We start from the raw sequence: 25177 nt of genomic DNA, 5'->3' as shown, positions 1-25177 counted from the left end.
TTTTGTTTTATTTTCTTTATTGAAAAAAAAACTTCAGAGAATCTCATATTCAAAGCTTAAAAGAAGAATATAAACAATCTAAAGATATTATAGAATCATTAAAAAGGATAAAATTTGAAAAAGATAATTTAAAAAGTATAGCTAATGAAACTTCCACTTTAGTGGAGAAATTTAGATTAGAAAATGATGGGCTTAGAGTAAGATGTTTTAGACTTGAACAAAGAGTCAAAGAACTTACAAACAATTATGGAGCTGAATCTTATCAACTAAATTCTCCAGAAAACCAAAGAGGAGCTGGAAGAATTAGAACTATCTCCTTAGGCCTACAAGACGACTATATACCTCATTCAATACTTGAAAACTCTGCCATCATTTTTGATAATCATCAACTTGTTAATTGTGTAGAAAGAATCATTATAAACCTCAAAAACTTATTTTGCTGCTAGAATAAAAAAAATACATAAAATTTATTTAATTTTTTTCCATATTTCTTCAAATTTTTTTCTCATGTCATTACCGGTCACATGCATGCACAGTTGCATGCATGCATTCTGCAGGTATCGGATATTTTTATGTGATCTTAAAAGGTAACGTGATTCAAAATTTTGAGGTAAATTTTTTTTCATATTCAAAATTATTAGGGCATTTGTTTAGTAGAGAAAAGAAGTTGAATATATTAGAGAATTCAATAGCATTTTTTGCTTCATACTTTATTGTTCTTCTGTTTGACTGAAAGAGGGAATAAAAAGAAAAATTAAATAAATTGGAAAAATGAGGAAAATAGAGAAAAGATTTTATATAAACTTACTATTCCTGTGAGATATAGTTTCTCAAAAATTAATCCAAATTTGTTTGAATTCTCTAAGAATTGTAGAACTGCTCCTACTAGTTCTCTTTTTGATTTTTGAGTGAATTGTCTGGTTCTACTTAGTTTTAGAAGCTTAATTATTCTAAAATAATGAAATCACAATATTAAAATAGCAAAATTTATAGTAATTAAAGATTAAAGTTAATATTCAATTTTCTCAAGACTTCCTTTCTATTATTCTTATTAAAACATACCTTTTAATTAGAATGGAGTATCTGTTACTTAAGTTTCTTATTCCAAGATCTATCTGTTCGAGATCTTTAATCCATACCAAATAATTTTGTCCAATATAGTTATTAGGATCTAAACTTGAATCCATCTTCAATGAAAATAGAGTTTCAATCTTTTTAAGTTCATTTTTGGTCATCAATTCTTCCATTTTCTCTGGACATTCCTTAAAATAATGATTATACTTTGTTTTGAACTTTCTAATCCTATCTAAACAAAGTTTTTGTATCATAAAGCATTGTTCTAGTCTATTAGATCCACTAAAATGAATAATCCATGACCTTTCTAACCAAAGATTGGTTTTTAACTCGCTTGATTTCATTATATAATCCATCCTTATAATTTGGTTCAAATATAAACTGGGAACAACCACTACTCCTTTGTTTTGCTTTGAATAGTTCAAATTAATCCACTGATCTTCATTATCCAACCAAGATGAATTCTTCTTCCTCAAACAATAACTTTGTATATTCTCAATATCCAACCTTCCTGTATCATTTAAAACAGAAATAACAATGTTTTGATCATTCAAACCCGATCTACTCCATTCTGATGAATAAGATAGTATAGACTGAGTCTTCTGTAAAGCCAGTACTTGAATACAAAATATTAATGTCTCTAATCTTCTTAAAGACATTAATAAGACTCCAACATTTAATAAATAATGCTGTAATTCACAATTATCATCCACTGATAGATATAGAAATGAATCTTTCATCTTTTCATGAAAATCCTCAATTCTTACAGAAAATCTTGAAAACATGGTATCGGAATCCATATATAGTACCAAATAATTATGCTCTTTATGATCAGAAAGTAAGCCTTGAACTTTTTTATATAACTTAATTATTCCAATATATCTCCAATAATGAGGATTTCTAACCTCACCAAAACTTAAATCCAAATGAAAATAACAATACCCATTCTTTCTTGAATACTCAATTCGATTCTCTAAAAACCATTCGTGATCTTTTTTCAACTTATTACCGGAAGTTAATATATTATATTGGCATATTCCCAACTCTTTTTTACTCTTTGGTATATATATTTCTCTCAATTCATAGTTTCCTATTTTTACCCACTCAGGAAGCCAATCTTCCATTACTTTTATTTCCTCCAAACTTAATCCCAAACATCTCAATAGAAATAATACAAACCATTCCAGGATTACTCCTGCTACAATATATTCTTTCCTTATTTTAAAAGAATAGTACAGATAATCCCAAAAATACTATATTTTAAAAGATATATGAACTTACTAATTACTTTTTTTCCAAATTCTACAATAAAAGAGAAAGAAAAGAAAAAAAACAATAATGAAAAATAATTTGTTCAAATAAATTATTTTTCAAGATCTCAAAATGCATGCAATGCACCTCTCCCCTCTTATATTCGATACAAAGCACAAACAACAAATTATTTCCATTCTAGAAATCAAATTAATCATCTCCTAATATAAACATAATTATTTCTGATTTTGCTCTGTTATTCTCTTTCCATTTCCTTTTTTCTCCTTTTTTTTCCATTATTTTCTTCTTAAATAATGTAGCACACGATGTGGCGGGAACATTGTGGCGCCATAATTGGGGTACCGAACCGGTATTAATAGTAATAATAGAGACAATTTAATGAAAGGAATTAATAAATAGAGAAAAGTTTTAATATATAAACAAATAATTAATTTTTTTAATTAAAAAAAATAATTTATTAATACTGTCTCATTGAAATAAATAGTCTACTAAATGTTTTGTCTCAAATTAAATATTAATTAATTATTATATTAACTTAATATAAGTAAAGTATTATATAAGGTTGAAAAAAAGACCGGTTAATTATTTTCTGTTTTCTATTAAATATAAATAAGAAAAACAGAAACTTTGTTTGAAGGAGAAAGTTTGGATTAATTTAGAAACAAGTTAATTGATTTTTTTTTCCACTCAGAAAAAAAAAAAATACTAACTTGCTATTTCTGTTATAGAAGATTTCACAGGTCTAATTTCTTTTTAAATTAAGAGGATGTCCATCGTAAGCTTTAAGAATAAGCCAAAAAAGGCAATCATTAAGAAGAGAACAAAAAAGTTCACCAGATTCCAATCTGATCGCTTCTTAAGAGTCAAGCCAAACTGGAGAAAACCAAAAGGTATTGATTGTCGTGTACGTAGAAAATTCAAGGGTAATTATTTAATGCCAAAGATTGGTTATGGTAGTGATGCCAAGACACGTAAGATGCTTCCAAATGGTTTGTATAAATTCACTGTATCAAATCCCCAGGAAGTTCATATGCTTTTAATGCATAACAAGACTTTCTGTGTTGAGATTGCATCTGGAGTAAGTAGTCGTAAGAGAAGAGAGATTTTGGAGAGAGCTGAGCAGTTGAACTTAAAGGTTTTGAACAAGAATGCCAGACTCGCAATTGAGGAGGACGAATAATTGAAATTCCCTTAGCTTAGGTTACCTTTAATCTTTCAATTATAGCAGCAGTTTTGCTTGAATCTTATTTTTTTTTTCATTTGCATGTTTTTTTTCAATTTGCTCTTTTTTCTTGTCGAGGGATGCAGGATTTTCTGGAGGGGTTAAATAGGGATCCAGTTCCATTTGGAGAAAGTTGGGGGGGGGGGGGGTGAGAAAAAGAGGGAGAGGGGATTATCTTGCCCAGCTTTTAAGTTCGCTCGTCGATATTGGATCTTTCTACATATGGGGGTGATTCTGACTAGTTGATGAATTTCTCAAACATATTTAATACTTGTTATTATTTAATTGAAATATTCATTAATAATAGAATTAAATCAGCAACAAAAATATCAATAGTGATAGAAATATAATTGTTGCTAGCAATAAACCATTTATAATAAGAAATTATTTAAATGGTACTTTGGCTTTAATATTGACTTGGTTGATTGTTTTAATAGTTATGAAATTCAGTAAAAAACTTCAGCATTATGTAAATCAACAGTATATCCAACATTACTTATCTTATAAGGATCTTAAAAAAGCAATAAAGCTTATAACTGGATCAGATACTTCAAGTTATACTATTAATGAGGTAACAAATAACTTTGGAAATATTAAAGCTTTAGCAGGATCCATATATAGGCCAGCAGAAAGTAGATTTATGGATCTATTAAACCATGAATTGGATAAGATTAATTCATTTAGTAGTATTATGTATACTGACATAAAAGATTCTCTTAAACAAATTCAAGGATATATAGATCAAATTAGCAGAGATTTAGGTATAATAAATAACTCCAGTAATGTTAATAATAATAACCAAAATGACTCCGATAGCTCATTTTTTCAATCTGGCATGAGTAAAGAACTTTTGGATGACTTAATTTCGCCTTTAATTGAACAACTTGAACGTAAAAGTGGTGAAATAATATTTTTAGAAAGTTACCAACAACTGAATTATACGGGCTTTAGAAAGATTACCAAAAAATATGATAAGATGAATAAGTCAACTTCTTCTTCTTGGTATCTCGCAAGACTTGCAAGAGAATCATTTATGAATATGAATTTGGACTTACTTCTTGAAAGTCTTTCAAACTGCTATTCAAAGATTGAAACGCTAAAAAGTGCTTTTCTGATGAAAGAAGAATCTTTAAAGTGTGATAAAACATCAGAAAGTGATATATCAACACATCCACCTTTTGAACTTCATTCAAAACATCTTATTTTAGCTGAAGATGTAATGAAGGTTAAAGTACTATTAGCAAAAATAGTTCCTCTAGTTTCAATAGGTCTATTGAATATAGAGGATGGAATGAGTAACAAGCCATGTTTATCTTCTCCAATAAATAATAATACAAATTCTCAAAAGGCAGCTTCAACAGAAAATGTATCTTCTTTAACATTGCAAACCTCAACAGTATCTTATTTGTATTTTGATAATAGAGAATTCAGTGAATACCATAGAATTCGTGAAATAAGGTCCAGATTCTCTTGTAACTCTCAAGTGAATCAAATAGAGGAAAATTCATCTGGAAGGATTCAAGCATACTCAGATGAGAAGATTGTTCCAAAAAAATACTTGGATTATACATTTAGATTAAGATGGTATGGAGAAAATGAAGGAAGTCCAGACCAATGGCTTAATTTGGATTGGATACATCCAATGGAACCAAGTTGTTCAAATACTGAGTGGCATGAACCAAAGAATAATAATAACTTTGTTAGTCAAGCAACAAATACTAGTCAAGTGAGTCAAGGAGGAGGAAAAAGAACTTTTTCTTTTGAAGGATCAAAGGCCTTAGTAAGTAGTAAAACCTTATTGATCCAACAAAAAGATGTTTTTCATATCCTTAAGACTTACGGGGATTTCAGACGTGAAAGTAAGAATCCATCGCTATCTTTTAACTTTGATTTGAATACATATTTAAATGAAACCAGAAGAAACCTTTCACAAGACCAAATAATGTTGCTTAATTGCTTTATAGATTTTATCCAATTTAGAAAACTAGGACCATTTTCACATCTTTGGTTCCATAGAACAACTTTTGCAAATCCAAAAAGAAATATATGTGTCCATATTGATAATAACTTAAAGATTATGCCTGAAATTGACTTGGAATTATTAATAGATGAACATTCCCAAAGAAACAATTCGTCATTGAATAATTTACCTGCTCAAAGTGAAAGGAAACTGAGTTCTGAAACAAATAGAAGCAATTGTGAAATTGTGAACACTGAACTTGGAACAAACTCCATCTTCAATATGAGACCTTCAATATTATATAATACTTACATTGTTTGCCCCCAAACTGAAGCATTAGTATCAGAAAATATGAAAATTGTTTCTCACGGAATCTTAAGTGTAAGTCTCTCCCAAGATTCTGGAAACTTATCCAGCACTAATTCTAACCCCAGAGAAATACTTAAAGATATTCTTGGTCTTGCTTCTGTTTCAGAAGTTAACGGATTTTCAAATCTTGAAACTTGTACTGCTCTTTTATTCAGTAATAATTTACTTCAAGTTCCACATTGGTTCAATTTTATGGCTATAGAATCTGAAAGCCAACAAGAAATTACAAATAATATCAAAGATACTAACTCTGAACCCCAAACTGTACGAAGTCTAAACAGATCTGCTTCTTTAAACAAGGAATTGATTGGGGTCAAACAACTTCAATCTTTTGAACACGAAAAATCTTCTTTCAATAATTCTTTACTAAAAATTGATGTTCTTCATACTGGAAAAAATGCAAGAATTCTTCACGATCAAGAAGTCACTGCTCAAAGAGAAGCCAGCATTCTTACTAATGAAATTCAAACTAATTCCCTTTCTTCTTTAAATAGTACCCATACTCTTTCAAATATTCATCAACTTAAAAATCGACCAATTAAAAAAAATGAAATTAAACGCGAACTCACACAATCCCAACCGCACACACTGCATGTGCCACTTCTTGGCAATGACGTGGATTCCGGTATTGTACATGCGCATGAGCAGACTTTTCCACATGCACTGGCGCGCACTTTCAGGTCAATTTTTTGCCTGTGTAGAGAAGGATCAGCAAATCATGGTATTAATAATATTCAAAAAAAGTGTGTATCTTCTGCTGTTAGAGTTGAACCGAAGACATTTTTTGCTAATGAGAGAACATTACTTCAGTGGATGAATATGTCAGTTTTATTGGCAACTATTTCCGTTTCTTTACTTAGTTTTGGAACACAAGTTGGTCGTATATGTGGTTTAATTATGGCTCCTGTTGCTATTTTCTTTATTGCTTATTCTTATTATATTTACTTGAAAAGAAATAGAGCTTTGGAAACTAAAGAGCCAATTTCTTATAATGATAAGTTTGGCCCAACTTTGTTAGTTATGTGTTTGATTATTTCTCTAACATCAGTTTTGCTCTTAAATATTATTGTTGGTGGTCATAAACAGCATTTCAAAGATATTCATGAATACTATAGAGAAGATTACAACCACTATTACCAGAATAACCAGAATGAAAATCAATTATTACTTCAAAATTATAATAATCAATCTATTTCAAATGGTAAATATTTGTATCATTAGGTTGAATTGAGCTAATCATATTGTTATTTTACTATATCTAATCTCAAAATAATAGTACTACTCTATAAACTATTATCAATCTACTATACTCTAATGTTTATCTTGGATTATACTTAATATAATGTTTACTAATAGTTTTTCTATATCATCTTTTTTAAGGTCTCTATCATATCTAAGTGTTAATATTTCTTTCTATAAGTTATTATAATAGAGTAGGTTTTGTTTATCCAACTTTAAAATAGCTTATTTTCCTTTGAAATGTGGATATTCTATCCCAATTTCAATATTCATAAAACTTACCAATATGTCGTTAATTAAACTCAATTTTTCCATCCAAGTTACCCAAATCTCAAATTGATCAATTGGATCAGGTTCTCTAAGTATTAAATACTCATCATTTGAATTTAGACGGCTCACATTTATTCCAAGATCCTTATCTGAAGATAAAATCTCAAAGTATTCTTTTCTTTCTTCTGATTGAATTATTCTAAATCCAATTCCATAGAATATTGCAAATGATCCTTTCTTGTCTCCAAAAGATTTAAAAAAGTTCTCATTATTCATCCTTAACAAACGATACTTAATATCAGATGGATCTCTATTTAAAATTCAAATGAACAATATTATTTAGCTTTAATTTAAACTATATTTGAATCAACTTACTTTAATATAGATACAAGAAGATCTGAAACTAATCCAATACAAGTATAAAACTCCTTCAAATCTAACTCTTGTCTCAATAATAACAATATTCCAATCCCTATTATCTTAAATTCGTAAATTTCCAATTTTGAATAAACTTGAGTATCTTTAAACTCATTCAAAACTTCTCCAGTTTCCAATTCTTTAATAAAAATACTCATTATCTCTATATTTCTGTTCATTTTTTCCAATCTTTCTTTCTCCTCTTGATTTAAACGTTCCAAAGCTTCTTTCCTTCGTTTCTCTTCCTCTTGTTTCTCCTTTAGCTTCTCTAATCGCCTTTTTTCTTCAAGATAAGTCTCTTGGATGCCTTGCTGAACTTTTCTCTTAAACTCTTCTTCTTTTCTCCTCCTTTCTTCCTGATCCATTTCCAACAACTTCCTATTATACTCAGCCTCTACACTTTCGTAAATTGGATTTAACTGCTCCTCAAATATCTCATCTATATCTTCAAACCTTGAACACATATTTCTCATCTTTTCAAGCATCTTTGGACCATAAATCTGTTTAGAAGGGTCTTTGATTGCAAGAAACTTCTTATACTTACTAGTCTTACGAATTAAAACTTCCATTTTTGATTTCAATGCCACATAATCCTGTAATCCTTTCTCCAAATCATCTTTTTCAAATTCCAATAGACTCCTTACCACATACTCTGCTTCTAAAAATCGCAAAGTTAGAAATTGAGTTAGAGAGAAAGTGAGTAATGAGAAAGATTGAGAAACAAAGGAATAATAGAAAACTAAAGAAATAAAAAAACTAAGAAAAGAAAAGCTTGAACATTCCCTTATTTCTTCCTCTTATTCCATATTGCAATAAAGTACATTTCATAGAAAATGAAGATGTTACTAATTATATTGATAAAACATTCCACCAATACTAACCAACTCTCAACACTCACAAATTAACTTACCCTCAAGCAAATGCAGAGTTTTCTGAGTCTCAGTCATCTCCTATTTCCAAATCAACTTTTAGACTATTTACTTGGTATTTTTTTCATATACATGATTTTGGCGCCAAACCCATTTTTGCTTTGATCTCGAAAAGAATTAAAGTATTTAAATTCTTTCTCATTTTCTCTGATAAGAATAATGTTTAAGAAGAGAAATGTTAGCAAAGAACAGATTAGAAAGATTCAAAATGATAATTTTGAGGAAAACCAACCAAAAACACTTGAGGAAAGAACTTTTCAAGGGTCCTTAAATACAGATATTGATGAAATTAAGAAAAGAAACTTGCTAAAAAAGGATTCAGATCTTGTAAAAGACTCAGATTTTGAAAAAGATGAAAAACTTGATGAACTTGTTACTATCTTTTCCCATAAAAATAATCGAAAGTTTAGTCGTGATAATATCGTAAATAACTATGACTTAGACCTACATGACCCAAATCCTCCTAAGAAAGAAACTTCTAAGAGTATCTATTCAGAGAAAAAATATGATACTTTAGAATCCAGAAATCCAAATATTAAACTTACTTTGATGATTGATTACCAGCATGATATTTGTAAAGATTTTAAAGAAACTGGATACTGTGGTTTTGGAGATACATGCAAATTCCTTCATGATAGGAGTGACTTCAAAAGTGGTTGGAAACTTGATAAAGAATGGGAAATAGAGCAGAAAAAAAAGAGACTAAAGATTGAATCTATTTCTAAAGACAAATCTAGTATTGGAGATGGAAACCTATCATCTAATTCAACTAACAATAATAAACTTCCAAAGAAATGTTCTATTTGTAATAAAAAGTGGAAATCTGACTCAAATCCTGTTGTTACCCTCTGTAATCACTATTTCTGCGAAAAATGTGCCTTTAGTCATTATACTAATACCTCAAAATGCTTTCAATGTGGTCTCCCCACTAAAGGAACATTTAATATTGCATCTATACCACAAGAACTCATCTCAGAATCAGATTCATATCATTCATCCGAATCTGATTCCAATCATTCTGAAAACTCTCAATCATCTTAATTCAATTCTTCCTTAAAATATATTTATGTTTTGGCGGGCTTTGCATGCAAATTCTAATTTTTTTTCATATTTTCAAGTAATATTAAACTCTATAATTTCTTTTACAATTCTTAATCAATCTCTCTTATTCTTCAGAAAACCTATATTCTGCCAAATACTTTTGACTAATTTATTCTTCAATATCCTAAATCATTCTAATCCTCACTTCCCCCCCAACTTTTTTTTTACTTTATTCTTTTTTTCCCATATACCGGTTGCCTATTTTTGGTTATTATTGACATAAAATTTAGGCGGGCTTTTTGGAATTTCTGAATTAATTTAAGATGACTAAAAAAACTACCATTCTGAAAAATTTAGTTTATTTTGAATGAAAAAAGGGGAAGAAAACGGAGGAAAAGAAGCAGAAATAGAGAAAGGGTTTAGATAGAATAATTAAGACTCAGTATTGTGTTGGTCAAGAGCAGGATTGAGCAATGAAATGAAAAGAGGAGGTAAAACTGGAGTTATTCATGGTAATAGTAGACATTGTGTAATTTAAACATTAAAAAGTTTCAAAGGAGGAAGAAATACAACTGATTTAATTGCTATTTTCGAGGAAATCCAGGAGAGAAAGTCAAAATTTAACATGTCGACGATCAGAACAAGGATTAAAGTTGGAGATAAGGAGCTTTTGATTCCAAAAAATGTGAATCTTAGTAAGGAAAATGTAGTCAATGTCTTTAAAAGACGAAATATTGAAGCAGTTGAGTTCTCTGCAATGGGAAAGGATGAAATTGCTAGATCTGCCCATATGGAAGTTTTGCATAGAGAGATTTATAGACCAATGACAAATATACCACTTCAAGGAGGGGTTTTAGATTCAAGATTAGGAGCTCATAGGGCTGATGCTCAGTGTTCCAGTTGTGGAGGTACTTTAAAGACTTGTGGAGGTCATTGGGGTTATATTGATCTACAACAACCTGTCTTTCATGTTGGTTATTTTAAGCATTTATATGGAGTTTTGTGTTGTATCTGTAAGAGTTGTGGAGCTTTTCTCCTTAAAGGAGAGGAGAAACGTCAGCATCTTGCCAGGCTAAAACAGTCATATTCTATTGCTCATTCTTATAGATTACAATTTAGAAAGCTTGTTGAGAGATGTAAGAAAGTCAAAACATGTCCAAGATGTATGTCTCAGCAAGGTCAACTAAGGAGAACAATTAGACCAACTTTAGACCAGTTTATGAAGTTAACTCATACTATTAAAGTTGATGGTAAAGAATATGTTGAGGATTTAACTCCAATTTTTGTTCAAACACTTTTAGAAAGAGTTCCATATCAAGATTTGGATATTCTTGAAACTTTTAAGCCTGGAAATCTACTCATTTCACGCCTTCCTGTCCCACCTAATTGTATTAGACCATCAGTTACTATGGGAGAATCTGGGAGTAATGAGGATGACTTGACAGTAATTCTGTCTGAAATTACTGATTTGAATAATATTATCAAATCTCAAATGAAATCAGGATTTCAAACTTTTCAGTTACTTGGGAATTGGGAATTTCTTCAGCTTCAATGCACTAGACTAATTAATGCTGATGCTCCAGGAGTTAACCAACTCTTAGCTAGTAAGAATATCCCAAAAGCTGGAAGAGGAGTATGTCAGAGGCTTAAAGGTAAAGAAGGACGTTTCAGAGGAAATTTGAGTGGTAAAAGAGTTGATTTTAGTGGAAGAACTGTTATTTCTCCTGACCCTAATATTGAAGTTGATGAAGTTGTGGTACCTATGATCATTGCAAAGAAATTGACTTATCCCGAAAGAGTTAATGCTATTAATATTGACTCTTTAAGAGAAGCTGTTCTAAATGGACATGATATTTGGCCAGGAGCATGCTATGTTTATAAGAGTAATGGAAGCAAATCTAGTCTTAGATATGCTAATAGAAGAGTTGTATCAGAGCGTCTTGAGATTGGAGATATTGTAGAAAGACATATGAAAACTGGAGATATCGTCTTATTCAATAGACAACCAAGTTTACATAGACTTAGTATTATGTCTCACAAAGTTGTAGTTATGCCATGGAGAACTTTTAGATTCAATGAATGTGCTTGTGCTCCTTATAATGCAGATTTCGATGGAGATGAAATGAATCTTCATCTTCCTCAGAATGAACTAGCTAGATCAGAATCCAAACATTTGATGGGACTTATGAATAACTTAGTAACTCCAAGAAACGGAGAACCTCTGATAGCAGCAACTCAAGATTTTCTTTTAGGAATGTATGTACTAACAGGAAGAGATATATTCTTAACAAGAGATCAGTTCTCCCAATACTGTTGTCACTTTTCAAATGGACAAATACCAATGGAGCTACCTCCTCCAACAATTCTAAAGCCTGTAGAGCTTTGGACAGGAAAACAGGTATTTAATATGATATTAAGACCAAACTCGAATGAAAAAGAGAGAATAGATGTTTCATTTGAATTAAAAGAAAGAGACTATGACTCAAAATCAGATCTAAAAGATCTTTGTCCTAATGAAGGTTATGTAGTGGTGAGACATTCTGAACTTTTAGCAGGAGCAATAGGAAAGAAAGTACTTGGAGGAGGATCTAAGGAAGGACTCTTTTTCTATATATTACTTGAAAACAATGCAAAAAAGAGCTCAGAATGTATGGGACGTATTTCTAGATTTGTCTCACGGTATTTAGCTAATAAAGGAATGACAATTGGAATCGATGATGTTACTCCAAATGCTGAACTTCTTGTAGCAAAAAAGAATCTATTAGAAGATGGGTATCAAAGAGTTCAAGATGAGATTAATTCATACGAAAAGGGGAAACTAACTCCTCATCCTGGTCTTTCTCTTGAAGATACTTTAGAACTTAAAGTAAAAAAGATTCTAGACGATATTAGAAATGAAGCAGGTAAAGCTTCTCATATTAGTCTCCCTCCTTCTAACAAACCTCTTCTTATGTATCTATCAGGAGCAAAAGGTCAACTAATTAATATAGCTCAAATGGTTGCCTGTGTAGGCCAACAAAATGTTGCTGGACAAAGAATTCAAAATGGCTTTACCAATAGAACTCTTCCTCATTTCAAGATGAATTGTGTTGATGGAAGAAGTAGAGGATTTGTAGGTAATAGCTTTTTTTCAGGATTACAACCTGATGAATTTTTCTTCCATACAATGTCAGGGAGAGAGGGACTAGTTGATACAGCTGTTAAGACAGCTGAAACAGGATATATGCAAAGAAGACTTGTGAAAGCATTAGAAGATCTTTGTATCAAATATGACCAAACAGTAAGAACAAGTGATGGACAGATTATTCAATTCATATATGGAGATGACGGACTTAATCCAATGCTTATGGAAGAAAAGTTAGAACTTGTTAATTTTGGAAAGCTTTTCAAACATATTTACTCGCAAACTAAAGTCCATTCCAACTTTTACTTCCTATTTAACAATTATCTCAACTTTTTAGAAAATCAACCCCTGAAGAATGATTTAAATATTTCAGAAAACCCCAAACCATCAAATTCCAAAAGATCCAAAAGAAAATCCTCAACAAATTCTTGTGATTCAAACTCCACTATGGAAGAAACAAAAAATGACCGAAATATTCACAGATTTAAACTTCTCCCACCCTCAAATGAAGTTGTTAACCACCTTATTTTGCTTTTTGAAAACTATCTATCTAATGGTTCATGTGAACTTTTAAATAATTCGTTGGCGCCGGCGGGAACAAATGATGCACATGCATGCACTATAAATACCGTCGATACTGGTGATTTTAAAAAAGAGCTAATATTTGATGAAATAGATGATTTATTGGTTCAGATAGAAAAAAAACGTGAGGAAGAGGAAAGAAGGATTAAAAAAGAAAAGGAAGAGGAGGAGAGAAGAAGAGCAAAGAAAAAGATGGGAGAAGGTGTAATTAGATCAAAGCTTAAAAGAATGGTAGATATAAAGGAAGAAGAAGAAGATAAAGAGGAGAATTTGGGGAAAGAGGAACAAATGATAAAACAAGAGGAGAATATCGGTGTTAAGGTAGAACAATTGGAGGAACAGAAACTAGAAGATTTTCAGTTTTCTTCTGATTATTGCAGTCAAAGTATTAGCCAGATCATATTTGATCCAAAGTACTTTGAAAATGAGTCCAAGGAGATTCCGAAATCAGTAATGGATAAATTGACGACTTTGAAGATTTGGTATACAAAGAATGGATTAAAGTGGTGTAGGAATAACGAGACATGTATTTGTATGAGAAATAGTGTATTAGCTCACTATTTGATCTACAATTACTTGCCAATTATGGATACAAATGTACCTCTAATTCCTTTTGAGATGCTGAAATGGATGGAATTCTTGATTAGGATGACAAGAGAGCTTGTTCCAAGCTCTCTTTTAGTCCATCAAAAGATTTCAATTTTAGAGTCACCAACTCACCAAGAAAAGACTCATAAATTGAATATATTCTCAAATAATATGAGGAAGTTTTTGGTTTCCCATATTGAGAAAATTTCAAACTATAGAAAAGCTCAAGGAGAAAAGGAGGGACTCAAATTGGAAGATTACATGCAAATTATTGAAGATTTCTATAATGATTCCAGATTAGACTCCGAGTGGTTTATGCAAATCCTTCAACATGATCCAAATGTTTCCAGAATTGCATCTTTAGGAAGATCTAAGGAACTTAGTGAATTCTCCAGGTATATCCGAAGATTCTATTCTGTAATTATTCCTAATAGTGATAACATAGAGACAGAATTAGGAGAAAAAAAACAGGAAGAAGAAAGTCTCGGAGGAAGGAAGAGAAGTATGGAAGTAGGCTCTTTCATTAATGCTGTAAACTCTTCAAAGAGGAGAATTATTGATGATGAAGGAGAATTTGGAATCTCCTCATCTACTTACTCTTCAGAATTCAAGTCTATAAGATATAATCCTGAATATGCTATTACTATTAGACAATTGTATGAATTCATTAAAGCGAGTTGGAGTAAGTACATGAAAGCAATCACAGAACCAGGTGAAGCTGTTGGAGCAATTGCTGCTCAATCTATTGGAGAGCCAGGAACTCAAATGACTTTAAAAACTTTCCACTTTGCAGGAGTTGCTAGTATGAATGTTACTTTGGGAGTACCAAGAATTAAAGAAATCATTAATGCTGCTACGAAGATTCTTACCCCTATTATTGAAGCTAAGCTTGAAAATGATTCAGACTTTAATTATGCCCAAATAGTTAAAGGATCTATTGTAAAAACACTTTTAAACGAAGTAGTTTCTGATATTGAAGAGCTTTATTCACCAAATGGAGTCTTTATTAACATAAATCTTAATGAAGAAACCATTAAAGGCCATTATCTTGATATTAATGCATACACTGTAAGAGATTCTATAGTTAGTCACGGACCTATCTCAAAGATTAAACTTAAATTAGAAGATATTCAAGTTCTTGATCTTTGGAAACTTTCAATTCTTATTGGCGGTGGAATTTCACAAATTGGATCTTCATCTAATAATATTAACGGTACCGGTAACGTTAATACATTAAATACCGGTATTGGAAATACAATGAATGTTTATTTCCAGACACAATTACTTAAAAAAGGTTTACAAAATGTTGTAGTTAGTGGTATACCTGGGATAAAAAGAAGTGTAATTAGGCAGGATGATAAGGAAGATCCAATCACTGGAGAGAAGAGAAAGTGTTATAGTCTTGCAGTAGAAGGATATGGACTTTTAAAATTGATGGGTATCAATGGTATAATTGGTACAACAACAGTATCAAATCATGTAATGGAGGTAAGAGAAGTACTTGGAATTGAAGCAGCAAGAAAAGTAATTATTCAAGAAGTACAGAAATGTATGGATGCTTATAGTATGGATATTGATCTAAGGCATATACAGTTACTAGCTGACATCATGACTTTTAGAGGAGACGTCTTGGGTATTTCTAGATTTGGTATTCAAAAGATGCGTACTTCAACACTTATGTTGGCATCATTTGAGGAGACGAATGAGCATTTATTTGAAGCAGCTTTTCAGAATAGAGTTGATCCAGTATTTGGTGTTAGTGAATGTGTTATAATGGGTAAGCCTATAAAAATTGGTACCGGATCTTTTGATATCCTTTATAACTCCCCTTCAAATATACAAAAAAGCAAATTATTTCTGAATGGAAGCAAGAAAGATTCAGTTGGAAGGCTTTCACAGTTTTTAAGTAGTATAAAAAAACAGACTCTGCCCAGAGACCATTGTTAGTGGCAGAGTAGTACTATAGTCCCTGGTGATTTTCCCTGGATTTATTTTTAAGATTATATTTCACCAGTTGAACTTAATATATGGATATATATAATGTCAGAGTAGAATTTCTTTATTAGGTTCTTCAGGAATTTAAGTAATATTTTATATATGATCAAGTGTAGTATTTTTAAATTGCGTAGATCTTGAAACTGAGTATATCTTGAATTCGAGTCTTATCTATTCTTTTTAAGGTGGTGGTGGGAGAAATATGTGGAAATGAAAGAAGGATTTCCAAATAGTTTATTATTTAAATTCTAATATGATATCCAAAAATATGAAATTTATCTGGGAGTTAAAGAGTACTCTTTGCTTACTTTTTTTCTTCTCTCTCTCTCTCTCTTTGAACGTTCTCTTTTATGAATCATTTTCATTAGGATTAAATAAAGGCTTTAAATACATACAAGAGAACTCGGGTATGTCAATCCAGAGACAATAATCCCAGCCAACTCTCCCTCCGTGAGAAGCATGAACAGTGGAGTTGTTTCCAGGACCAAACATTGCTCCTCCATACTTCCAATCATCCGAATTAAGCATTACAAGCCACTCCTTTCCATGAGGAACTCCAATTGGATAATGATTGTATCGCCTTGAGCTAAAGTTACAAACGACCACTACGTCGTTATACCATTCTTTGTACTTTCTAAGGAAAGCAATAATACAATCTTGAGAGTTTTCACAATCTACCCATTGGAAGTTCCAAGATTCATCATCTCCAGCATGGAGACTGACGTTATTCTTGTAAACAGCTAATAAATCGCTTAGGAAAATACAGACTTTTTTTCTCACGTCCTCCTCTCCTTCATGCCAATCAACAGATCTATTCTCCTTCCACTCTCTACCTTGAGCAATTTCAGCCCCTTGGAAAAGCAAAGGACGGCCAGGCATTCCAACCTGATATCCAAATAGCGTTTTTAATGTCCTAATTCTATCCATATAAGGCGCTCCAGTGAATCCACACTTATCAAGTAAACTTCCCTTTCCATTAACAACTTCATCGTGGCTTAATGGCAAAACCCAATGTTCATGAGACATGTAAAGCCCTCTAAATGTAAGCTTATTATGCTTACTGCTTTTATTATCAGGGGGGGTGTACAAATAACTTAGAGTATCATTCATCCATCCCAAGTCCCATTTAGCATCAAACCCAAGTCCTCCATCCTTGTGTGTAACTCCCTGCCAAGCAGTACTTTCCTCAGCCATAGTGAAAACACCAGGGAATTCCTTATGAATAACCCAGTTAAGCTCTTGTAGAAGGCTAACAGCTTCAAGATTTGCATCTCCTCCAAACTCATTGGGGATCCACTCACCATTCGGTCTTAAGTAATTTCTGTATAACATTGAGCTAACAGCATCAATTCTTAGCCCATCAATATGGTAACGACGCAACCAATGGTAAGCAGCTCCAAGCAAGAATGAACGAACTTCATTTCTTCTAAAGTTGAATACAGCAGTTCCCCACTGCTTGTGTTCACCTTCTCTTGGATCACCATATTCGTAAGTCGGAGTTCCATCATAATATACCAATCCCCAAGCGTCCTTGCAAAAATGAGCAGGAACAAAGTCAATAAAGACTCCAATCTTGGCCTTGTGAAGCTCGTTAACCAAGTATTTAAAATCATCAGGAGTACCTAAACGACTATATGGAGCATATTGTCCAGTTACTTGATATCCCCAGCTTCCTTCAAATGGATGTTGAGCAAGAGGGAGGAACTCAACGTGAGTAAAGTTAAGGTTTTTAACGTGTTCAACAAGTCTCTCGGCAATCTCTCTATATCCCAAGTAGTCTCCATTTTCTCTCCTCATCCAACTTGGAAGATGAACCTCGTAAATTGACATAGGTTGCCTTCTCATCTCACCTTTGGAACCCAATTGCTCTCTTCTCTTTATCCATTCTTGATCCTCCCAACGAAAACGGTCAGTCTCATCTTTGTATGAATCATCACAAGCACTAATAATGGAAGCATATCGTGGAGGAACCTCATATTCTTGTGAATATGGATCAATTTTAACAAACACATCGTTTGACTGAGAGTGTATTTCATATCCATACTTCTCACCTGGGCCTAGATGCGGAATAAACAACTCCCAGATTCCAACGCCATGACGAAATCGCATGGGATTTACTCTTCCATCCCAAGAATTCCAGTCTCCAACAACACGAACATATTTGGCATGGGGGGCCCAAACTGAGAACCTTACCCCTTTTACTCCATTGTATTCAATAATATGGGAACCTAGAATATTGTCGACATGCCAACAACTACCAGATTGGAAAAGCTCCATATCACCATTTGATAGTAGTAATCCAAACGAATAGGTATCTCTAATAGCATAGACTTTACCAGAATCATCTCCATTGTATTCAACAAGCAATTCGTAATATAATTTTCTCACACACTCTTGAGAGTTAATGTTGTCATGCACATAACAATTACAAGCTTCATCTGAACTGCATGCTTCACTTCTAATATTTTTATTTCTCGGAATATTTGAAGACATCAAATTTGATTGGTTCAATTCAAGCTTAGGCATTTCATTTCCTTTATGCGATTCCTTGTTCGGAACCAAATTGGTTTTCGATTTATTCAGAGTATTTACAATAACATTAGAATATGTTTTTTCCACAATCGAGTTACAATCGGCAGTAATTTCTTTTTTCTTAGAAACAATCGTATTTTTGTTTACTTTATTATTAGCTTCAGACCCAACATCTGAAAACTTATCGGTTGAATAATCATCCTTATTGCTTTGGTTTCCAATTCTCTTATTTTCAATATTAGAATTCTCCAAATTCTCGTCATATCCACAAAAGTGGGTTCTACAAGTAGGTATCTTTTCCTTAAGTGTTTTAAAAGCTTTCTCAAACATCCAACTTGGATTACCATCAATATATCTTTGTTCCATTTCAACAGGCGTATTGTTAGTACCAATAGAAGAAAATGAATAGTCAATTGCTTTTATTTGAATTCTTCTAGCATTCCTGACCCATGCTCTAACGACATAATATTCGTATTGGCCATCATCACCAAACTTTTGATACCCAAGAACACCAAATGGTTCAGGATGTAAAGCCTTATTTAAAAGATGTAAATCATGGTCCAGAATTTTTCCATCATCTGGAACTCTATCCAAGGCTTCGTAAATATCGCCTCGCTCATCTGGAATTGAAGCCATTGAACTTGAATATGAAGTTGGACTATTTGCTGCAGTTGGAACACTACTTTCAATCCTAGAATTATCACTTGATGAAACAGGTAGTGAATCACTCTTTTCCAGACTCTGTGTTGGGCTAGATATATTCTTACTTGTTATCAATACTTCGCCTGTAAATTTGCTGCTGCTTTTTACTTTACATTCAGTCTTTTGTTTCCCCGATAATGTTGTGTCAATCTTTTGTTCTTTCAATGACTTCATGTTATACTTTTGCAAAACTCCTCTTGTTGACATTTCTCACGGGCCTTTCATGCAATGGAATCACGTTTAAAATCTGTATTTCAAAGAAAAATGGATCATAAATCTCTATTTTATATTCAAAAAAAAAAGATTATGTTTTGTATAAACACTTTAAATCTTCTCTAGATTGTATTTGAAGTCCCTGTATTCAAATTATACTATGTTTCCATAAATTATATAATATATAAACCAATTAACTAAAAATTAATATCTTAAAGCCTTATACCCTTTATTTTTCTTGAATCACTTCACAAAATTCTCCCGTGTGAATACTATCTTATTTTCTCTGCCTCTTTGCCACCTCTAAGGCCGTGTTAAACAAGAATACAAACAGTTGGTAGTTAAAAAACTCTTCAATTCTTTCAACTTTCCTTTTATATTTGTACTTTTATTTTAACAGTGAGAAAAATATATAAATCTTTTAAGCCTAATAGACACTCTTTATTTTCCCCCTATTTATTGATTTCTGTGGGGGGCTCACTATCGAAAAAATGTTAACACTTTTTTACGAGCCTTGAAAATTTCTGTTCAATTTATTGGATTTTTTCCCCATTAAAATATTCCCACTCCAAATTTCACTTATAATATTACTTTTCGTAATATTTATGACAATATTATCATTGCTAATTTTATTTAACCTTAATTTTGGTACTTTTATTTCACTATTTTCTCAACTCAAAAAAAATTCTTTCTCCCAAAAAAAATTATTACATTATTTTAAATAATTAATTAATAGTTGCTTCCATTTTCACTATCCATCTGCTTCACACGTAATTTACTTGCAAATTTTGCATTACCGGTATATACAACATTTGTATTGTCCACATTGAATTGCATGCATGCAATTAAAAAAATAACTGCAATGTGGATAAACTATTTAAAACAAGAACAGCAAAAAAATAATAATAATAAGAGTAGAGAAATTAATGTAGTGTATAAAAAGTGCTAATAATGCAATAAAATGTGTTGTTTTATGATTGAATATATGACTAAAATACGGAAGAAGCGATGTTTGATTTAAGAATCTGGAGAATATTATCAGTTAAAACTGTTTCAACATCAGCATTCAACCTTTTCTTGGCATCAATCTTACCAACATTTTCTAATTCGAATTCTTCCGAAGTTTTTGATAACCCAAGCTTGGTAGATTCGTGATATTGCTTGCTAGTTTCACAAATCCTCTTGATCATTGAATTGTTCCTTTCGTTAAAATTCTCCTCTTTGTCACATCTTAATGGCTCACTCCATGTAGGCTTGTGGAGGTTCAAAAGCATTTTCTGTTCCAGAAGGTTCTTTCTGTATCTGATAGCAATAGAGTAGTAATTTCTATTAAGTCCATGAACTAGAGCTGTTATTGAAGGTTTTTGGAGATGCCCTATATTTGAAGTTGTCTGTCTAGGCTCCTGACCTGCAATTACTGAGTGAGGACTAATTAATCTAAAACAATCAATCACAACTTTCCCCTTCACAGATTGAATAGGATCAACAACAATACCCACTGCTCTGGGGTTTAACTGCTCAAAACTTTGCTGAGTACTTACATCTGTGCCTGAAAACCAGCAACCAAAACCTGGATGTGAGTGATACCATCCTACAACTAATTCTGATCTTCCAACTCTTTTTAACATTTCTAACATATCCGTCTGATAAACTGGATCTACTGCTTCTACACTGACACTATTTCCTGATTGAGGCATTGAAAATACATCAACTACACGTACTGAATAATCATCAATGAATTCTCCCAACAAAAGTCCCATTACCTCCATTGGAACACCTGCTCTTCCATGTTTCAACATCTTTAATAAAGCCAATGATGATATATATACTTGTTCTGATGTATCTGGTATCGGAGCATCTGGATCTTGTGCCATTAAACCTCCAAATCCATGCAAATTACCCAACATACTACGTATATTTGATTGAAACCCTGACATTTTCTTTTCACCTACCACCAGCTTACAAACTAACTCCTTGATTCCTCTATATTGTCAAGAAATTCTCTCCTTAACCTATTTAACTTTAATTTTTTTCCCCCCCCCCAGGATTCACAAAATTTCAATTTCCTCTTATTATTTCCCTACTTGTACTTATTAGCCTCACATAAACATTTTAACCCCCATAACCCAACCCAGAGCGCCAAATTTTACCCGCCACATGTCATCTAATCTTAGAAAAGGAGTCATGCTTATAACAAATTTTTGAGTTAAAGAAAAATTGTCAAATTTATCAGCTTTATTTTGGACAAAAGTATAAACTAAATGGAAAAAAGTTAATCATCTGCACCTAATATATTCACCATTTACTCAATCATCCAGGCTTTATGATTTCGTTTGGAAGTTGGCTTAATAATGGTAAAATCTAAAACTACATCATATACCCATTTTGGAGTCACCTGAATTGAATGAGTCTCTCCATGTGTGTTTTGTACTTTACTTGCTTGCTTTTTAGGTACTGATTTCTTAATTTTCAAAGCATTTGGGTCTGATTCATCACAAATTATTATATAGTCCGCTAATAATGGATCTTGTACAAACGAAGCATTTCCTAAGGTAGCTAAACGAGTACATAATTTGAAATGATTATTTCCTGGTGGTCCAACAATAAATAGTTTTGTTTTACAAAATATCCCTTCGCTAATGTAGAGTCTAGATTCTAAAGAAGGAAGTCCTTTGACAAGTTCGAATTTGGTTTCAAATGAATTATCAGGCCAAGTATTCTTCTTTGTTAAATAATCAATCATTCCTTCTGAGACAATCATTACATTGCTTACAATAGATAAAAGTAGTTTTGGATGGTAAACGTTCATTATGAAATCTTTTGATAATACTAGAAATGAAATAGATTCCCAGTCTTTGTAATGCCTAGGCCAAAGCACAAATTCAATCTTATCAATATGTTTAGGAGTCTTCATATTTCTAATCATATTTGATATTTTTACCTCAAGTCTTCTATTATCATGGTCATCTTTCCCAAGACAGCTTAGAATTAAAGCTTGTTCGTTTCTTCCTAAATCAATGTTTTCTTCATCATCATCTTCATCATATCTAATCCTTTGGCTACTTCTTATTGTTTCTTCTTCATCTGATTCTGATGCTGTCAGTCTCTTCTTCTTAATTGAATTATTTAATCCATATTCTTTTCTCTTATTTTGAAAGTTTGGATTCTTAATCATTTCTTGTGCTTGTTTAAATACTATATGGTCAAACATGCTAGAAAAGTAAAACTCTAGACTTCCTCTACATGTACTAATTACTTTTGTGAATTGATCTATCGGTATTTTCCAACTCTTTTCATTTGTGTCCCACTTCATTGAAATCTTGTTATTTCTAAGAGTCTTAATTAACTCACTATGGTAATGTTCATCAATTCCCTCTTTAAAAAATGTGAGCTTAAATGTATGATCTTTGAACCTTTCAGTATTTCCTCTATATATTTCATTTAAAATGTTCAAATGAAATTTAATACTTAACCTATACCATGTTCCTTGAGAAGATTTTGGTAACAGATTTTTCCAGTTATCCAGTTCATCTGTAGAAAACATTAGTTCATGATCCAAATCTGTTTTGTTTCCGTTTACTAATAGAGCCAAAACATTCTTGTCAATAGTTCCTCCAAGAAATTCAACTATACGAACTGATTCATAAATTGTATCAATTGGAAGCAACCAAAGCTTATTTTCATTATCATACTTTCTACCTTTAATACATGTTTTAATCATATGGATAATTTCCTTATCATATTTAGTTTGAAGCTTAAGGAAGAAATCTTTTTTATTTTCAATATATAAATAGCAATGTGATTTATCTGAATCTTTGAATCTATTTTCGAGAAACTTAAATTCCTTGGATTTGTCTTTTCCTTGAATGTACTTGACCATCTCCAAATACTTTATATTAATTTGATTGGTTTGTGTCTCATGATCTTTATTAGTTAAGATCTCATCCTCTGATAATGATTCTAAGCTTGAGCTATATTCATTTGGATCCTTTCTTCTTATTTTACTTGTCTCATGACTAATTTGAGTATCTTTCATTTGTCTCATCTCCAACTTTTCTTCAAAATGTAAAGTCTTTGTTTCATTAATTGGTTTCTCTCTATCTTTATCTTTTAATGTTTTTCTTTCAAACTTGATTAGTATTCTCAAAGGTAAACAACTCTCTTCATTTCCTCCAACATACTCTATAATAGAAGAATCTCTATTATTAACTAGCCTGTCTGTAAATGTTAAAGAAGTCTGCCAGAATTGAATAATCATCAAAACCTTTGCAGATCCCCATTCACAACTAATTAGGTCTTTATAAGTCTCAAGTCTTTTCCAGTCTGGGGTTGACCTAAACAATTCACTCTTTACAAAATAGTCTTCTTCATCCCAAATTGGTTTTTGATCTCTAAACCAATTGAGTATTTTGGATCTATTACTATTATTAGATACTTCAACAGAATTTAGATTGTACTCATTTTCGTTATTGAACTCAGATTCTGGACAAAAAGCTATTGATCGAGATCTATGAGTAATATTATCTCTTAAATCCTTTTCTATCTCATGGGACAAAGTAAAAATCTCTCTAATTGCCTTTCTAGAGTCTTCCTGACGAACTGCAATTTCTCTATATGTAGGCTCACCAATATCTCCCAATAACTTATCAATCTGATTACTATTTGTTGGATTCTTCATTTTAGTAACTTTTTTCATTTCAAAAGGGACATTTTCTCCAGTATTAAGTCCAATACCAACAAATTCGTGTGGTATTTGACATTCTTTTCTTGGGATCCCAAAGTATTCAATTTTAGACTTATTTTGGGAATTGCATTGATTGTTATAACATATATCAAAGTCCTCTCTTAGAGCTTCCTCAGGGAGCTTTAAGAAGCTTTGTAGAAACTTCTTGGCTGCTATTACATGAATGCAGTGTTTTCTTTCAGAGCTCATTTTAATTTTCTTTTTTGTCTTTTCAATCACTTATTCAACCCAGAACTTGAAATCTCATTTCCAAAATTACTTGCAAGTTTATTTCTGTAATAATAAAAAAAATCCAAGATCTGGGAAATCTATTTCATTATTCAAACCTCAAAATTATTACAAGAAAAAAATAAGAAGCTACTTTATTTCCCTAATCACAAATTCTCTTCAATTTTTCCTTTTCAACCACTTTTCCTACTCACAGGATCATGTATTATTTTGGCGCCAAAACATAATAAGGTACCTATAATAGAAGAAAATATGGATGAAAAAGGGGAAAAAAAAAGCAAAGGGAAGAATGGTAGATTTAAGTAGTAATACAAAATTAATAATATGTGGGACAATTATGGAAGATATTTCATAATTATATAAAGAGATAGATATAAAAGAAAGACATTCTGAATATAATGCGGAGCTTAAAATTCTATGGATGCTATTGCTTGCTCACAAATAATAACTATTTCAATTAAGCTATCTAATAGATGGCTTACTTTGATTTATCTGCCTCAGATTTAATTCTCATATTCAACAAGGGGTCTCTTCCAGTATTTGGAGCAGTCTTAATCATAAAATATAAAAAGACTATCAAAGTTGCAACCAGAGAAACACTCAACCAGAGTGTAATTTGTATACTTGTTGCATCTCTTGGTACAGATTGAGCCTAAAAAACAAAACAAAATAGGTT

General features: G+C 31.7%; 10 protein-coding genes across 10 annotated transcripts; 4 read left to right on the top strand and 6 right to left on the bottom strand.

The window, feature by feature from the left end:
• Positions 1-1025: 1025 nt before the first annotated feature.
• On the bottom strand, positions 1026-2198 carry cgd6_3350 (hypothetical protein with transmembrane domain; the record flags this gene model as incomplete). Its single annotated transcript, XM_627680.1, has 1 exon — positions 1026-2198. One exon carries the CDS (start codon positions 2196-2198, stop codon positions 1026-1028), a length of 1173 nt encoding a protein of 390 aa, XP_627680.1.
• A 914-nt stretch (positions 2199-3112) lies between these two features.
• Positions 3113-3526, top strand: cgd6_3340 (60S ribosomal protein L32; the record flags this gene model as incomplete). The annotated part of the gene is made up of 1 exon (XM_627679.1): positions 3113-3526. The coding sequence occupies one exon, from the start codon at positions 3113-3115 to the stop codon at positions 3524-3526; it is 414 nt and encodes a 137-aa protein (XP_627679.1).
• A 355-nt stretch (positions 3527-3881) lies between these two features.
• On the top strand, positions 3882-7118 carry cgd6_3330 (membrane associated protein with a SPX domain (SYG1, Pho81 and XPR1) domain at the N-terminus and a vtc1p domain at the C-terminus. 3 transmembrane domains near the C-terminus.; the record flags this gene model as incomplete). The annotated part of the gene is made up of 1 exon (XM_627678.1): positions 3882-7118. A coding segment is annotated over one exon (3237 nt), but the record flags the coding sequence as incomplete, so codon positions are not given.
• A 243-nt stretch (positions 7119-7361) lies between these two features.
• On the bottom strand, positions 7362-7682 carry cgd6_3320 (hypothetical protein; the record flags this gene model as incomplete). Its single annotated transcript, XM_627677.1, has 1 exon — positions 7362-7682. One exon carries the CDS (start codon positions 7680-7682, stop codon positions 7362-7364), a length of 321 nt encoding a protein of 106 aa, XP_627677.1.
• A 95-nt stretch (positions 7683-7777) lies between these two features.
• Positions 7778-8392, bottom strand: cgd6_3310 (hypothetical protein with signal peptide; the record flags this gene model as incomplete). The annotated part of the gene is made up of 1 exon (XM_627676.1): positions 7778-8392. The coding sequence occupies one exon, from the start codon at positions 8390-8392 to the stop codon at positions 7778-7780; it is 615 nt and encodes a 204-aa protein (XP_627676.1).
• A 465-nt stretch (positions 8393-8857) lies between these two features.
• Positions 8858-9793, top strand: cgd6_3300 (Yir323cp/Cwc24 p family; CCCH+ringfinger domains; the record flags this gene model as incomplete). The annotated part of the gene is made up of 1 exon (XM_627675.1): positions 8858-9793. A coding segment is annotated over one exon (936 nt), but the record flags the coding sequence as incomplete, so codon positions are not given.
• Positions 9794-10418: 625 nt separating this feature from the next.
• On the top strand, positions 10419-16034 carry cgd6_3290 (DNA-directed RNA polymerase III C1 subunit; the record flags this gene model as incomplete). Its single annotated transcript, XM_627674.1, has 1 exon — positions 10419-16034. One exon carries the CDS (start codon positions 10419-10421, stop codon positions 16032-16034), a length of 5616 nt encoding a protein of 1871 aa, XP_627674.1.
• Positions 16035-16430: 396 nt separating this feature from the next.
• Positions 16431-19523, bottom strand: cgd6_3280 (glycogen branching enzyme (1,4-alpha-glucan branching enzyme); the record flags this gene model as incomplete). Its single annotated transcript, XM_627673.1, has 1 exon — positions 16431-19523. One exon carries the CDS (start codon positions 19521-19523, stop codon positions 16431-16433), a length of 3093 nt encoding a protein of 1030 aa, XP_627673.1.
• A 995-nt stretch (positions 19524-20518) lies between these two features.
• cgd6_3270 (26S proteasome-associated Mov34/MPN/PAD-1 family. JAB domain.) lies at positions 20519-21466 on the bottom strand (the record flags this gene model as incomplete). Its single annotated transcript, XM_627672.1, has 1 exon — positions 20519-21466. The coding sequence occupies one exon, from the start codon at positions 21464-21466 to the stop codon at positions 20519-20521; it is 948 nt and encodes a 315-aa protein (XP_627672.1).
• A 365-nt stretch (positions 21467-21831) lies between these two features.
• cgd6_3260 (conserved hypothetical protein) lies at positions 21832-24462 on the bottom strand (the record flags this gene model as incomplete). Its single annotated transcript, XM_627671.1, has 1 exon — positions 21832-24462. The coding sequence occupies one exon, from the start codon at positions 24460-24462 to the stop codon at positions 21832-21834; it is 2631 nt and encodes an 876-aa protein (XP_627671.1).
• Between the last annotated feature and the right edge of the window lie 715 nt (positions 24463-25177).

The sequence above is a fragment of the Cryptosporidium parvum genome, chromosome 6, assembly GCF_000165345.1.
Source record: "Cryptosporidium parvum Iowa II chromosome 6, whole genome shotgun sequence".
NCBI lineage: Eukaryota > Apicomplexa > Conoidasida > Eucoccidiorida > Cryptosporidiidae > Cryptosporidium > Cryptosporidium parvum.
Note: the sequence above shows the minus strand (reverse complement) of the source record. Positions and strands in the feature narration are given on the sequence as shown.